The sequence below is a fragment of the Calidris pugnax genome, unplaced genomic scaffold (assembly GCF_001431845.1).
Source record: "Calidris pugnax isolate Ruff unplaced genomic scaffold, ASM143184v1 scaffold25, whole genome shotgun sequence".
NCBI classification, from domain to species: Eukaryota; Metazoa; Chordata; class Aves; order Charadriiformes; family Scolopacidae; genus Calidris; species Calidris pugnax.
This window is the reverse complement of record NW_015090805.1, coordinates 10847828-10861698: the sequence shown is the minus strand read 5'-3', so window position 1 is coordinate 10861698 and position 13871 is coordinate 10847828. Positions and strand designations below refer to the sequence as shown.

General features: G+C 39.5%; 1 protein-coding gene across 5 annotated transcripts in view; it reads right to left on the bottom strand.

Moving 5' to 3' along the window:
- Window positions 1–13871, bottom strand: part of APP (amyloid beta (A4) precursor protein) — a 183901-nt gene that overhangs the window by 75109 nt on the left and 94921 nt on the right. For all 5 annotated transcript variants that reach the window (XM_014938124.1, XM_014938126.1, XM_014938125.1 and 2 more), the window contains one exon: window positions 962–1095. In XM_014938124.1, the coding sequence (XP_014793610.1) occupies window positions 962–1095 (134 nt within the window). The remainder of the gene's footprint in view (window positions 1–961; window positions 1096–13871) is intronic.

Below are 13871 nucleotides of genomic sequence, written 5' to 3'. Positions count from 1 at the left end.
GGCATAGCTACAGTGCCAGCTTATTCGACGAGCTGAATTTCAGGCTTACTCAAACATTTCAGCACAGAGCTAAAGGTTAACGTGTCAGCAATACACAGAAACACCGAAAATGCAACAGTTCCAACGAAACATTGTAGTGAAATAGCTACACTGATGTATGCAGTGCATCTGAATTATACTACGTTCATTTTTGTGGTTATTCCATACTAAAAAAATATGCACCACAGGCTTTCCTTTAAGCCTTTTATATTTTTTGCTTTGTTATTATTAGATCAGAAATGAGACAATTTTTGGCAATCGGCATTGCTATTATAAACCCTATTTGTGAAAGAGTGGATAGCTCGTCTCTTAGTGTTCAACAGGATTAAAAACAGTGTGCAGTTTCATGCTACACAAATCTTTTTGATTAAAAGATAGAAAAGGGTCGATTCAGTTGGATTTTTGTTCAGTTCAAAAGCACTAGTTTTTGCTCTTTTCTTCGGTTTTAGATGTGTTTCATGTTACCTTGAGGCTCAAGACCATCAGATAAACATATGGGATCTTATGTTACCCCAGGGCACGGCGGTGTATACGTACACGCAGGGAACAAAGCTAATCTCCCTCACCTGCTGCAAACGAAGGACAGCTAATACACTGGTCAAGTTCTTTACTTAAAAACAAGAATAATCACACAAACCAAACATTCTTACACAAAGATGAGAGCAATTTTTTTACAGACTTTTTTTCTCCTTTTTACACAAGAAACTGTAGTGACTCATGGTTGCAGCAGTGACCCAACCACAAATGTATTCCCCAGCCAGCTGAACTCTTAAGAGTCAGAAAGGCAGCAAATCGTGTATTTACAGCATTGCAAATAGGTAGGGGAGCTGCCTGAAACCTTGGGAAATGAGATGATGAAGGATTCTGAGCATCTTACGACTTGACAGACCAAACATTTAAGAATAAAGAAATCTCCCCTTACCTGAGACATCCTTTCACGGTGCTTAGCTTCAAGTCTCTCCTTCGCTTTCTGGAAATGGGCATGTTCATTCTCATCTCCAGGTGTCTCCAAGTATTTGTCAACAGCATCAGGAGTGCTAGCGGCTGTGGTAGGGACTGGGGTAAAATTTTGAGGAGGGGAGAAGGAAAAGAGGAGAAAGAAAAGGAAAATTTCTACTTTAGTACAGGTAAAAGTTAGTCAGACCAAGCAAGAAATTTCTGTTATAACTTCCATCAGAATAAAGCCATTCATTTAACCTCACAAAGATATAAAAATGTGGTTTAGGTGGATATGTTACACACAGTAAATAAATAAAAATATACAAGGATTATCCCCTGCCCCATTTTGTAAACCAGAAAAAACTCTTCAGAGTGAACAAAGCAATGTTATTTGAACAGGTTAGAAACTGCTGCCAAAGAAAAAATTCCAAGGAAAAAAAAGCCCGGTAATGACTAAAGTACACAAGCCAGTAAGAAAGCCCTTTACAAATGTACATGCTTTGTGCATTAGTTTATTTTGAAAGGTAAAGTGTAACACACCAGTGCCAATGCAAATGTGTTTTAAAGCACCTATGGACTCCATAGTACCCTAATGTAAATATTTCAAATCCTTCCTTAGAGAAGTCATAGCCAGTGCAAATTATCATTCCTCCCACCATTTTTGGGTTTGTTTCATAAGCATTTAAAGTTCACATTTTGTAAAACTGTAAACGTTATTACTGAAGTAGTGTGATTATAAAACAGGAACAAATAAGCTTCCTGACAAGCCACAAAAAATACAAAAATGGAGCACAACTCAATATTTCAGTGGTTACTCTCACAACTTCAGATAATTGAAAGTCTCCCATACTGTTATAAAAGCACAAAATTTTTCTATCTTTTTAAACTCTTAACAACCCATCTTCAACAACACGGTTTGTACTGGGGAGGTGCTGCCTGCCAGAAAGGCTACAACCAGTATAAGCAAATTCCAAAAACAAATCCCCTGACGTTCAGACTGAGTGAAAACGTTTCTGTAATGCTCAGAAGTATTTCTAAATATCTTTGCCTTTTAATCCCTCAAGCACCAAATGAATTTAATTGTTATCTTTCCTGAAGCTGCAGTTAAGTATAGTACATTTTAATTCCATTTAGAAAATGAAAAGAAAATTGTATTTCAAAGCAGGAAGAAACTGAAGAGTGCCAGATTGAGCAAAGGCCATCCCTTCCAGCCTCCTGTTTCCTGACAGGGGTTCACCAAAGACACCCAGGCAAGAGCAGTAAATACTCTTTTGCAATGTTTAACTGGTCTTGCTGGATCTTCCTTCCATGCTCTAATTTTTGTTTGTTCTTTTTTCCCCCCCAAAAAAACTTGCATGAGATTCAACATTCTCAAGCTGGCGTGGCAATGAGTTTCAGGATTTAATTGGGCCCTGTGTGAAGAGGATGTCCCTCTGCCTACACCTTCCATCACTGCCTCTGGGGGACACAGCTGGGTTTAGCACTGGAAGATCTAATGGGGGAGAGCTCTAGTGCATTTGCCATCCTTCTCCATCTTTTATAGCTTCCTTTTTTTTTTTTTTTTAAACTGAATTTAAGTCTGTACAAATGTGAGTGGAAAGAAGTGACGATCTAAATAACTGTCCAATAAATTATGCAAATTTAACCTTTAATTTATTGAACAGGAAAAAAGGTCACTGGCATTTGCACTGAGATCAGTTAAGCCACCTGTACATCAAAGTTCTTATTTTCAAAAGCTCCTCACACATGAAGCCTTTTACGAGCTGTATTTTCGGACAAGACGCTGACTTCCCACCAGGCTGCTTGCTGCTGTGTTTCCGAGCAGGTGAGAGTAGCGGGCGCTGAGAACTGGAAAACCTGATTTCAGTGCCTGGTGCCGAGGAGGCCAGAGCACCCAACCACCTCCAAAAGCTGCCCAAAACCAAACCGACCAAAGACCAGGCATCAAACAGCATAGCCCTGGGTGCCTGAGACAGCCAGGCTGTGCCCAAGAGCATGAGAAGGGATGTGGGCAGTACATTGGTACCCAAGCACAACCTGCTCTCTCAAGCTAATGATGAAGGGGGTAATGCTAACGAAGAGCAATACTGTGTAGGAGGAGAAACTTGTCCAAGAACTTGTCCTGACCTTGTCCAAGAAGGTGGTGTAACACCACACGTGGGTCTCCATAATGCACCCCCAAAAAAGAAAGAGGGCTCAGCAACAGGCTTGTGGGCTCACAGGAGCTTGGGGGAACCTGCCTGATGGTAAGAAGCTCAAATCAGCTACACTCATCCACCAGGGAGTGGACTACTAATTTGACTTAGAAAATCTCTACTGAGAGAAGATTTCTGAAAACAGCCTTGTCGGAAGGAAGCATTTGAGGTCTGACGGTTGGAAACTAAAGCTAGGCAGAAATAAGGCTGGAAACCCAGACCCAGAAACGTGCCACCCACTTGCAGTAGTTAAGCGCAATTAAGTATTTGAACAACTTATGCAAAGATATGCTGATTCACCCAAAAGCATCCTTGAAAACATCCTGCTTCAGCATCTCCTTCCAAAACCCAGCCAGCGAACAGGCACAAAAGCGACGGGTAAAACAGGTGTTTTTCTCCCTCCCTGCCTGCTGCTGGCACTGGCCCGTGCCCAGCACATGGGGGAGCAGGTCGAGGTTGCACCAAGGCAGCCGTAGGGCTCAGCCTGCCCACCGCTCCCGGGGCGCTGCTTCGGCCACCGGCGGCTGCAGGGACCAACCAACCCACCAACACCGGCCGCAGCTCGCCCCGCAAACAGAGACGCTGTCTGAACTCATAAAGAGCAGGGATAATTTCCATGAAAAAGAAGCTCAGCCTGTATGTTTAGGAAAATACTAAAAGGTGAGACAAAATGGCCGTGTATGTTTTTGTTTACTGTTAAAACTGTGATTCAGAAGCAGTCTTTTTATGAGTGGTTAGCTATTCACGTCATTTGAAACCAGAAATGTTTCTCTAACAACAAATAACTAGTCTGCTTAAAAACAAATAACCACACAAGATTTTGCTTCCTCTACTTACAAAGCCTGCAAATGACTATGTGACTTCTCCATCCAGTATTAAAAAAAAAAAAATCATAATTATAAATAGTATGTTAAAAAACCCTTATGATTCCAACCTAACAATAACTGACAGCCTACCCTCCCTCCCAAGAAAAAAAGAGTTACAAGAATACTGAGCCTCCCTTCTTCTGCATAAAGCAGAAACAATCTAAAATTTCTTCACGGCTGTTGGCACAAAACCTATCCTTTGCACTCCAATACTTTTGGGAACTTTGTTTCTAGAGATTTATTGCATGGTTTCTCATAGTAAACTGGGAACATTTGGTCATACATCAGTTAAATGTGAGGATGCCTTAAAAATCTGCAGCCTGATGTCATTTTTGGACCACATCTGCTCTTAGAAGGTGGTTTCATTTTTTATGCATTGCTTGTTTTATAAGGTAACTCATGCTACGACTGCATGAAGACTGATCAAAAAGCATCTGTTGACAGGTGTGGAAGAAATGCAGTATCAGATGACATTTTCTTGCACCCATTTTACCTGTCAATTCTTTTATTAGACTTTAAAATCCTAACCTTCTCAGAGACACAGGTTCAATAATACAGCCAAATTATGGTCTACACATTTTGCTATTTAACAACAATCCCTACATATCGGAAGACCAGGGAGGAGAAAAAAAAAAAAAAGGCAAGAAAAATGCAACGCTATGCTCCTAGATCCTGTTTTACTATTTTGCATAAAAATAAATAATCCATATCAGCCTCTCCAGTGGAAGAAAGAACAGTCACTCACCAACCTCAGATGAAGCGAAAGGATTAGTAGATGCCCCTTTTCTGAATGACATCGGCTGTTGCACATAAGACGGGAAACCATTTGAAATGAGAGCATTACCCAACTACAATGTAGTTTTCAGTGGATGCATTCATTGCCTCTGAATTCCACATACGTAACTGCCTCATTATTGAAGGATTAAGATCAAAGCTTTCAGTTGTTCACTAAGATCACAACTAATTATAGCACTTCTGACAATCACAAGCGCGTACGGAATATCTTTAGCAAGGAGGGCTTCTATTATTGCTACTGCTACCTTGTGAAATGAGCTTTTTTTACAAGAAGGTATCCCCATTCTTTTGTGAATAAGCTACTCCACTTACAGCAGGGTGGCAAAACCAATGAAAAGAATCTAAACAGGGAAGGAAAATAACGATTACCTCTTTATTACAAAACAGACAGATTACTGACTGAATGGCACAAGACAAATGAAGGCTGAGAAAGGTTTATCTAAGATTGTAGCAAATTACCACTATTTTAAAGACAGGGAAAAGGATGTAAATTTTTTACTATGAGGGTGGTGAGACACTGGAACTGGTTGTTGCCCAGGGAAGTTGTGGATGCCCCATCCCTGGAAGTGTTCAAGGCCAGGCCGGATGCGGCCTTGAGCAACCTGCTCTAGTGGGAGGTGTCCCTGCCCATGGCAGGGGGGTTGGAACTCGATGATCTTTGAGGTCCCTTCCACCCCAAACCATTCTATGATTCTATGATTCTATGTACCAGGATGAGTTTTTACATAATTAAATTATATTAAACTTATCAGCTTCTTACTTGGAGAAAGGTGTGCACCAAAATGGGATGCTTTCTAGTAGAGATCAATACTGGGGCACAGAACAGTAAGTGTATTTGCTTACTATATATAAATTATAATCTACTGTATTGTAGAGATGACTATTCTCGCTCTCAGCACTGTAAGCTGGAGGACCAGCAGGCAAAGGGCCATTCCTTTTCACTTTTAATTACTTTCTCTTCATACACGCTTTCACCAAGACCACTTTCTGAACCCTGCCCAAAACTAAAGAATAAAAGGGAGGGCAGAGTTCCTCCCACAGTCAATAGCACAGTGGAGACCTTGTGAGAACAACAACCAGACATATTGTCAGTTTTAGCATTTTACCCGTAAGCGACAGGTTGCTACTGCTGGTGGTTTCTTTTTAAGGATTTGGGGGGCAAATAGACAGCACTGCTGTGCTCGAGGGTTGGCAGGAGTTCTGGGAGCCAGATTTTTTCTCCCCATGGCTCATCAGCACATGTCCCTGCGTGGAAGCTACCTGCAGAGCAGTGAACTGTGCTGCCCGTGGTCAGAGCCTGGCACTCCTGTCCTTCAGGCCACTCAGCTCCAGCTGCCCACTTTTTCATTTTCACCAAAGATTCTCAATAATGCAAACTCCCATTAAGTTACTCATTGATGTTAAGGTTCTTTCATTTCAGCTACATATTTATCACTCAGCCTTATCACAGAGCCATTCAGCCAGGTTTTATTTATCTTGCACATATGCTTTATCCTCATGTTTTGACAATTATCTTCAAGACACCCAAAAATTCTTCGGAAGTAAATTGTTCTTCATAAAAACCAAGGAATTCTGACCACAATGGTGGGGACTCAGAAAGCACAAAACGTGGACTAACAGACTAGATAAAAAAAAATATATTCTCTATCAGAAAAAAAATATGTGCACGCTGGTACCGAATTAAGAAAAAAGTCCCCTATAACAGCAGCGGTTGTATGCTCAGGGATCACACCTGAAGCAGTAAAAAGAATCATCAGTTCTGAGACTTGACTTCTCCACCTTCCATTTCAAGCTGCCTCTTAGTGTCCAAAATGTTGTTAAATTAGATGAATGTTCCTAAAGTGGATTAGAAAGCACATGGTTTAAAAAGTCTACTAGTTTAATTGAAAGAGATTCCAGGCACAGGTGACATGCAGAGAGTTAACACATGAAAGAGAACCCAGTGATCCAGAGGGATACTCCTTCCTTTTGTAATAGTTGGGTTTTGGTATCTCATTGGTTTTATTACCCTTCAGGGCTACACTACTTTGTCGTAAAAGACTGTGTATATTTTATGTAATATTTCATAACTTGCATTAGTATTCAAAGAATAATTACAGGTCAACATAGCAATCTTGGCCTGAAAATATAATTAAGTGTATTGAGATAGAGAAATCACATGTTTAGAAGTTACATTCCTTCTTGAACTTTAATTTGCAAAGACTGATCCTATCTTCCTCAGATAAGTTATAATTTAAATAGCTGGTATGGCATCAAAACAATGGGCAGCTTGAAAGAGTTTAATGAAATCCCTCACAGAGGGATAAATAAATAAATAACATATCTGTATTATTCCCCATTTATTGCCTTAACTAATGCTGATACTTGCCACCTAAACCAGGTTTAAATTAAATTTTCTCATATAAGAATCCTTTCATGTAAGAACTTCAAGATACATTTCCTAGCCATGCACAGCCAGAATTTGGCCATCATGCTTTCACTGCATCTCCATGAACGCAACTTCCTTTTCACCTGCCCTAACAAATACAATTTTTGCCTTGCTTGTATCCATTCAATACTCATCTTGACTGTTAATTGCTCAGATCACCCCCTCCCCCCCGAGTTCTTAGATTCATCTTGTGCTTGGGAGAAGGTCCCCAGAGCAACCTTTCCTCAAGCACCTTTGCCACACTCTGTGTCAAGGTCACTCTCTTTTGATTTGTCACCGTAAATTTAAATATTTATTAGGGAGAAAAAACCTATTAAATTCTTCCCCTGATATACCAGATGAGATTGCTGTGAACAAATACAAGACAGAAGTATTCTCCTGTACATGCCTTCTGCCAAGGTTATAAACAAGAGTCATCAAGTTTCACAGTATAAAAAATAAAGAACTGTGGTTAGACCCAACAAAACAAGTTGCAGCAAAAACAGTGTCTACAATAATACACTACCCTAATAAAATTCCCAGTGTTGGAAATTATCAGTAGGCTAACTCTTGTATGTGAGAACATTTGCATCATTTCCCTTTTGAATACTGAACTTTACTCAATAGCTCAAAAGGCCCAGTCCAACACTGGCTCCATGTGTGGTTCAAGGGTGAAATACAGTGCAAATTTGTATAGATGAAGAAACTGTGGAAATACAAATTAGTCACTTGCATCCACTAAAGGTGGTAGTCAAAATGAACAATTTAAATAGATTATATTAGAATCCATCCCATTATAGCTCCTAGGCACTGAATGAAGAATGGCAAAAATATGTTTTTCTTCAGATTTCATCTATGCTACTCAAAATTGGCCTCAACTTCACCAAGATACATGATTCAGCTGAGTTTTCATGCCAGAGAAAATAAAACCCAGCAGATACAGGCAATTCATGCTGGAGATGGTGGAAGAGGGATACATTTAACTAAAGTTTTGAGAGGTAATATCCCCTTTACTGCTAATTTGGGAAGCAGTAAGACAATTGAATATAAAGAGGCTTTGTGATGAACCAATAGGTTGGCCTACTGTGACTGGCTTACTGTATTTGTAATAACTTCGTGGTTTTTATTCATTCAAATAAAAGACTTTGTGCTTATTATGTGAAATGCTTCCTTGAATATCACTACTCATAAAGGAAGATTTTTAAGATTTGAAATGTTAGCACTAGACTTCTGTATTTTAAATTACACCTCCTGTAGTGCCGTGACAAATTAGCATTGTAACTAGTTGCTGCAATGACTATTTTTCAGCACTAAGTGCATTGTCAAAAAAACCAAACCCGCATTCCTGGCATGAAGCAATGTGCAAGCTCTGCTGCTTTTGCAGACAGAGGGCTGCCAACTCCCCCATAAACCTCACAAGCAGCAAAAGGGCAGCATCACCTCATCGGGATGAATGGGCTCTAGATGTGGTCTTTGAGCCTCCTACCTGACCTCAAGCTCAAGCAATCTCTGAAGCTGTACAGATAAAATGAGCAATCACTCAGTAAATAAGACGAAGCATTAAAATGTGCTACCTAACTAAAAATGGGGTATATTTTACCATTCTGCTCACAGGAAGGCACTGCAGCTCTCCAATGCTTTAGACATGCTCTGGAAGTTGGCATGCAAGTTTAGCCCCCAAAATACATTCCTTCTTGCTAACAAGGGAGATGTCAAGATCCCAAACAAGTAACAAATGGATAAAGGAAAGTCCTGACAACAGGAGTATCATCTTATAAGCCTTTACTGTTAAAAGGTACAGATTGTTATTGGCAGTACCTCTGAAGGGCAATTAAACTGGACACTGCAAAACGCTAGAGGTCATGAATTTTTCCCTCACTTAAGAGCATGAACCGGGAACCCCGTAAGACCAATTTCATCTATTATCATGGACAGACAGATTAAAATGTAGGCAAGCCAAAGCCAGCCTATATGAAAACCAGTAAGATTGTATCCCACATATTAGTTTTAGTCTTGCGTGCAATATTTTAATCTGTATTTAAAAGGGTGCAAAATTCCATGTATATTATGAAATTCTAGCTTTTAGAGTGTCTCTTTTCTTATCTTCCATTTAAAATTGAAATAAAGTATCTATCACTTCCAAATCACCAAGAGATTTAGCAAGTTTGTAAGTTTACAAAATTTAGACTAGAGAATAAATACTATTCTACCTAAATCCACCTAAAACCTGGGATCGTGCCCTAAAACGATCCAAAATAAAAGAATGTATGCTGACATTTAAACTTATTTCTACCTTTCAGGGTTTACACAAGGAAGGAGGCAACTGTCAACACGGAACCCTGTTGGTTCCCTCTGACATTAGCAGCAGGCATTCAGTGCAATGGTAAACCCCCCTGTTTTATAAAAGGTAATTTTAATGATATGTCAAAGTTTTCAAAATCTGAGTGTGCCACCAGAGTACAGTTCACTCCCGCTTTAGATGTAGAACAAATGAAAACACAGCGGTACAAATTTTCCTCTGCTCTGAACGCCCCACGCTGTGGCTGAAGGAGCTGCTGGGAGAGCTGTCTCCTGTGCAACAGCTGACAAATGAAGCACATCTAAGAGAAGGAATTTTCCCAGCTTTGAAGCTCCTTTGCTTCCCAAGTTAAGACCTGAATATTAACATAATTTCAAAACAGTACTAAAAATATATATTTCCTATAGCTTTAAGGATGTTTAACAAGCTACAATTACAAGATAACTGAAAAAAATTATACAATAGATTACTTTTCGGTATGACAATAAGACAAAAATCATTCCTTTGATAACAGCAATTTATCATCTTCTGCTTATTCTTGTCAATACATACCCATTCTGAGCTCATTAAATCTGAATTAACTGCCTGATAGATCCTAATGACTTCAAAGGAGCCATTATGGCCAGTCACACAGTAGAAGTTTGAGTCCTTCTATTGAATAGAAACTGTAGACAGTATTGAGCAACCTTATTAAAAATCAATAGAGAGGAAGCATGTGGTCTGGCAGGCTGAACGAATTGGTAACAAGATCCTTAAAGCCTTCTACTTCTAGGGCAATTATATATCAATTCCTGTGCAGCTGGGTGACGAATGAAAAAATCTGACAGTAGTAGCTTCTACCCAACAGACAAACAATTTTGGCAGACCTCAGACCATCAATCAAATTCTTTGATAGGGGAGAGAGTGTAAGGCTTTGCATGACAGGAGAGACCCACCTCTTCAGATCAAGGTGAAGAGACTTCAGCAAGAAAGCAGAATAAAACATTGGTGTTGTTTTTTTTTCTGTAGACATTATGATCAGAATATTAATATTCAGATTTTTTACTTTCAGTATTTATAGCACATGAGTATTTGTGACAACAGAACATCTTCAGGTTTTTGTTCAGTCCAATTTCAACATGTTATGAGAAAAATAAACTCATATTCCATCCTTTCATCCTTTGCCCAGTATACAATAGAAACCAAATCACTACCCACTGTTTCATATTCCTCTCTGTAAAATCAGTCTATTTCATCCTACATCTAGTTCATCCTACATTTAGACAAAGGAAAAGACGTGCTTTTAATGTCTGTCTTGTGTCCTGTCTAAGAGAGGCTCACTGGATTGTTATAGGACATAGGGAGCAAAAAAATGTGACCATTGAAGAGAAAAGGAATAAAGAATGGAATGGAATGGAATGGAATAAATAAATAAATAAGCATAAATGGGGGGAGACACAGATGGACAAAGATCAAATAGAAAGATTAAGTTAAGGGTCATAGGGGGAGGGGGAAACAAAACCAAACAGGATATAAAAGGGGTGGCCTAGATTGGAACTCTTCTCCACTGTTGTGGTTTTTTTTTTACTTCTTTTTATTTTGTAGGATTGGAGTGGAGGTGGCATTTGTCTGATCCAAAGCTTGCTATAACTACTTAAAAAACCTCTCTCAGCAATGCTGGATCAGATCCAAAGACAAGATCTCACTTAGGTGCTGAAATGTATGGTATTCAGCACTTCTAATAATTTTCATGATCACTTCTACTCAGCAAAATGATGAAGAGTAAGGAGAAGCAGTATGGCAATACTGAAACAACAGGCAAAACCAGAGGTAAAAGTAGTATTTTAGGAACAGAAGTAAGAATTGTATAGCTCAGAGTATGAAACACTCTGACATAACATGAAAATATAGGAACAAAAAGGTATCTAATGTAGTTTGGAAAGTGTACCTTATAGACCCAAATGTTGTTGGAGAAACTGCTGAAGAAAATTAGGAAGAAGTCCTCTGTGATATCTGCTTTAAAAGACAAGACCTGCTCTGTTTTTCCTCACTGCCAGCTGTGCAAATGAAGCCATGCAGTTCAAGTACTCACCCTAACTCCCTCTTCCTTAAAGAAAGAATTACCCAAAATTGAGAATCACAAAGCAAACCAAGATACCTATGAAAAGACCACAGATGGCAATGCTTTCGGCATCGTTTTATTGAATTGAACCTAAGAAAAAAAACAACAAATCACCAATTTCCACAAGATAGAGAGGAGTTGCCTGGGCTCGCCTGACTATCCTAATGGATATGTTGTATGGCAAATTTAGAAGTTGTTTCTGATTTCACATGCTGCGTAAGAAATGGCAGTCTTAGAAGAGAAGATCATTTATCCTCCCAAAGAGCACGAGCACAGACTGAACAACTTCTGCTGCCAAGAGACAAGTTTGAAGAAGGAAGACAATCCAATTTCCAAGTTTCATTCACATCTATGATATTCTTTTTAAGATCATGGCTGAGGTCACCCCTTGCAGTAGAAAATTTCCTGCAAAAAGATCACTAGGTTGTTGGGAAGTGTAATACAGTAAACCCTGCTGGCTTGCTATAACAAGCAGTCGGTGCTGTGATTTCACCTACAACCTGTATATGAAAGGTAACACCACTGCACTATCAATGTGACAAATCGGAGTCTCATCTCTCCAAGCTTTACTCCATAAGAATAGTTCTCATGAAGTCTGTTTTGTGATGTGACTGCTCTTTTAGTCAGCAACACCCTTCCTTCCCTCTGTGTAATCATTTTGCAGCACCATGAAAGCCAGAAACGAAACTCTCACATCTGAAGTGCTGGGTGAGTAACTACAGCTCTGCATGCGAGATGCACTATGTCAGGAGATATTTGAGTCTGAACAGTCCCACTGCAGAATTTGGACAGAGAAAGAAGTGCATCCATATGGCTCAACTTGAAGGGCAGGAGCCAAAACAAACCTGTAAATCTAGACCTTTAACAAAACTGCAATCTTACAAGAGTCAAGACCTAGTACAAGACCTCGTTTATGCTGTTGTCCAGTGTTCACAAAAATATTCCTAGTTTTTTTTAGTACTGCTGGCAAAGGCAGTAGTAATTCTTAATCCCTATCAGGTATGTGACAAGGATGACTCCTTCCAAAAATACCCAATGTATATAGCTTTTAGAAACTCTTCTACTGACCTTAAAAATAAAATGGCACAGCACAAAAAACGTATGTGACAAGGATGACTCCTTCCAAAAAGACCCAGTGTATACAGGTTTTAGAAACTCTTCTGCTGACCTAAAGCACAAAAAGCCATAGCTATTTTTCAATCAATCCCACCTTGCTGGACATGAAGTGTAAGGATGAAGCCCATCCCACCCTTTTTTTTAAATTTCTGGGGAAAGGAACAGGAACTGTAACAAGGGGTGTAAGATCAGAGGTAGATGACTTTCATTTGCCTCTTACAGGCCAAGACAAACACCTGAAGTACCGAAAGCTCTGAGCAGGTTAACCATGTTCAGTCCCGTTATTCTTCCCTTGCTGACTGGGATTACTTCTAGATGCAAAGCAGCAAAAGGTTCAGTTTCTCAGCTATTTTCCACTATTAGTTTTGATGGCCATCATCTTGTCTGGGATCCAATCACCACTTAAGCATGATACTCACCCACATGTGACCGAAAAAGGTAATCATCCTTTACAAATTCTCTGTTGGCCGTAACAGTGAAGCATAAACACAACCTCATCTTGGCTACTTGAAACTAAATTGAGAAAAGCTCAAGTGGCTTTCCTAGGGTTACTGTTCAACATCTCTCTCACTGCATAGTTGTTTTTCTATGCCTCAAATCTGCTTAAGCCAGCTATCTGCCGCGGGCAAAGTGATTTATCTTCAAGTTTAATTTTCTTTCCTCTTTCCTCTTCCTTGTCTCCAGTATCAACTGCTTGTCAATATCATATACCCTACATTTTTCATTGCATAAATGTTTCTTCTTTAAATTCTCTTTTTTTCTATCACTATCCTAATTTAACTCATTACAAAGTCCCAGTTTTTCTTGCCTGTCATAGGGCACACAATCAGAGACAAGCCACGTTTTGCATCTCTAGAAATGTTTTACCCAACACAGTAACTTAATGGTTCTAAATGCATTCCTTTAGCAAACAGATTATAGACTTCAGTCTACTGCATTGTACCCAACACAGTAACTTAATGGTTCTAAATATCATTCCTTTAGCAAACAGATTTCAGACTTCAATCTACTGAATCATTCTCTCTCCTCACTACATCTCCCATCTTGTTGCAGAAGCTGACTGCTGCCGATTAAGATGTCCTCCTCACTGGTCTTGTGTAGTCTTTCTCCACAT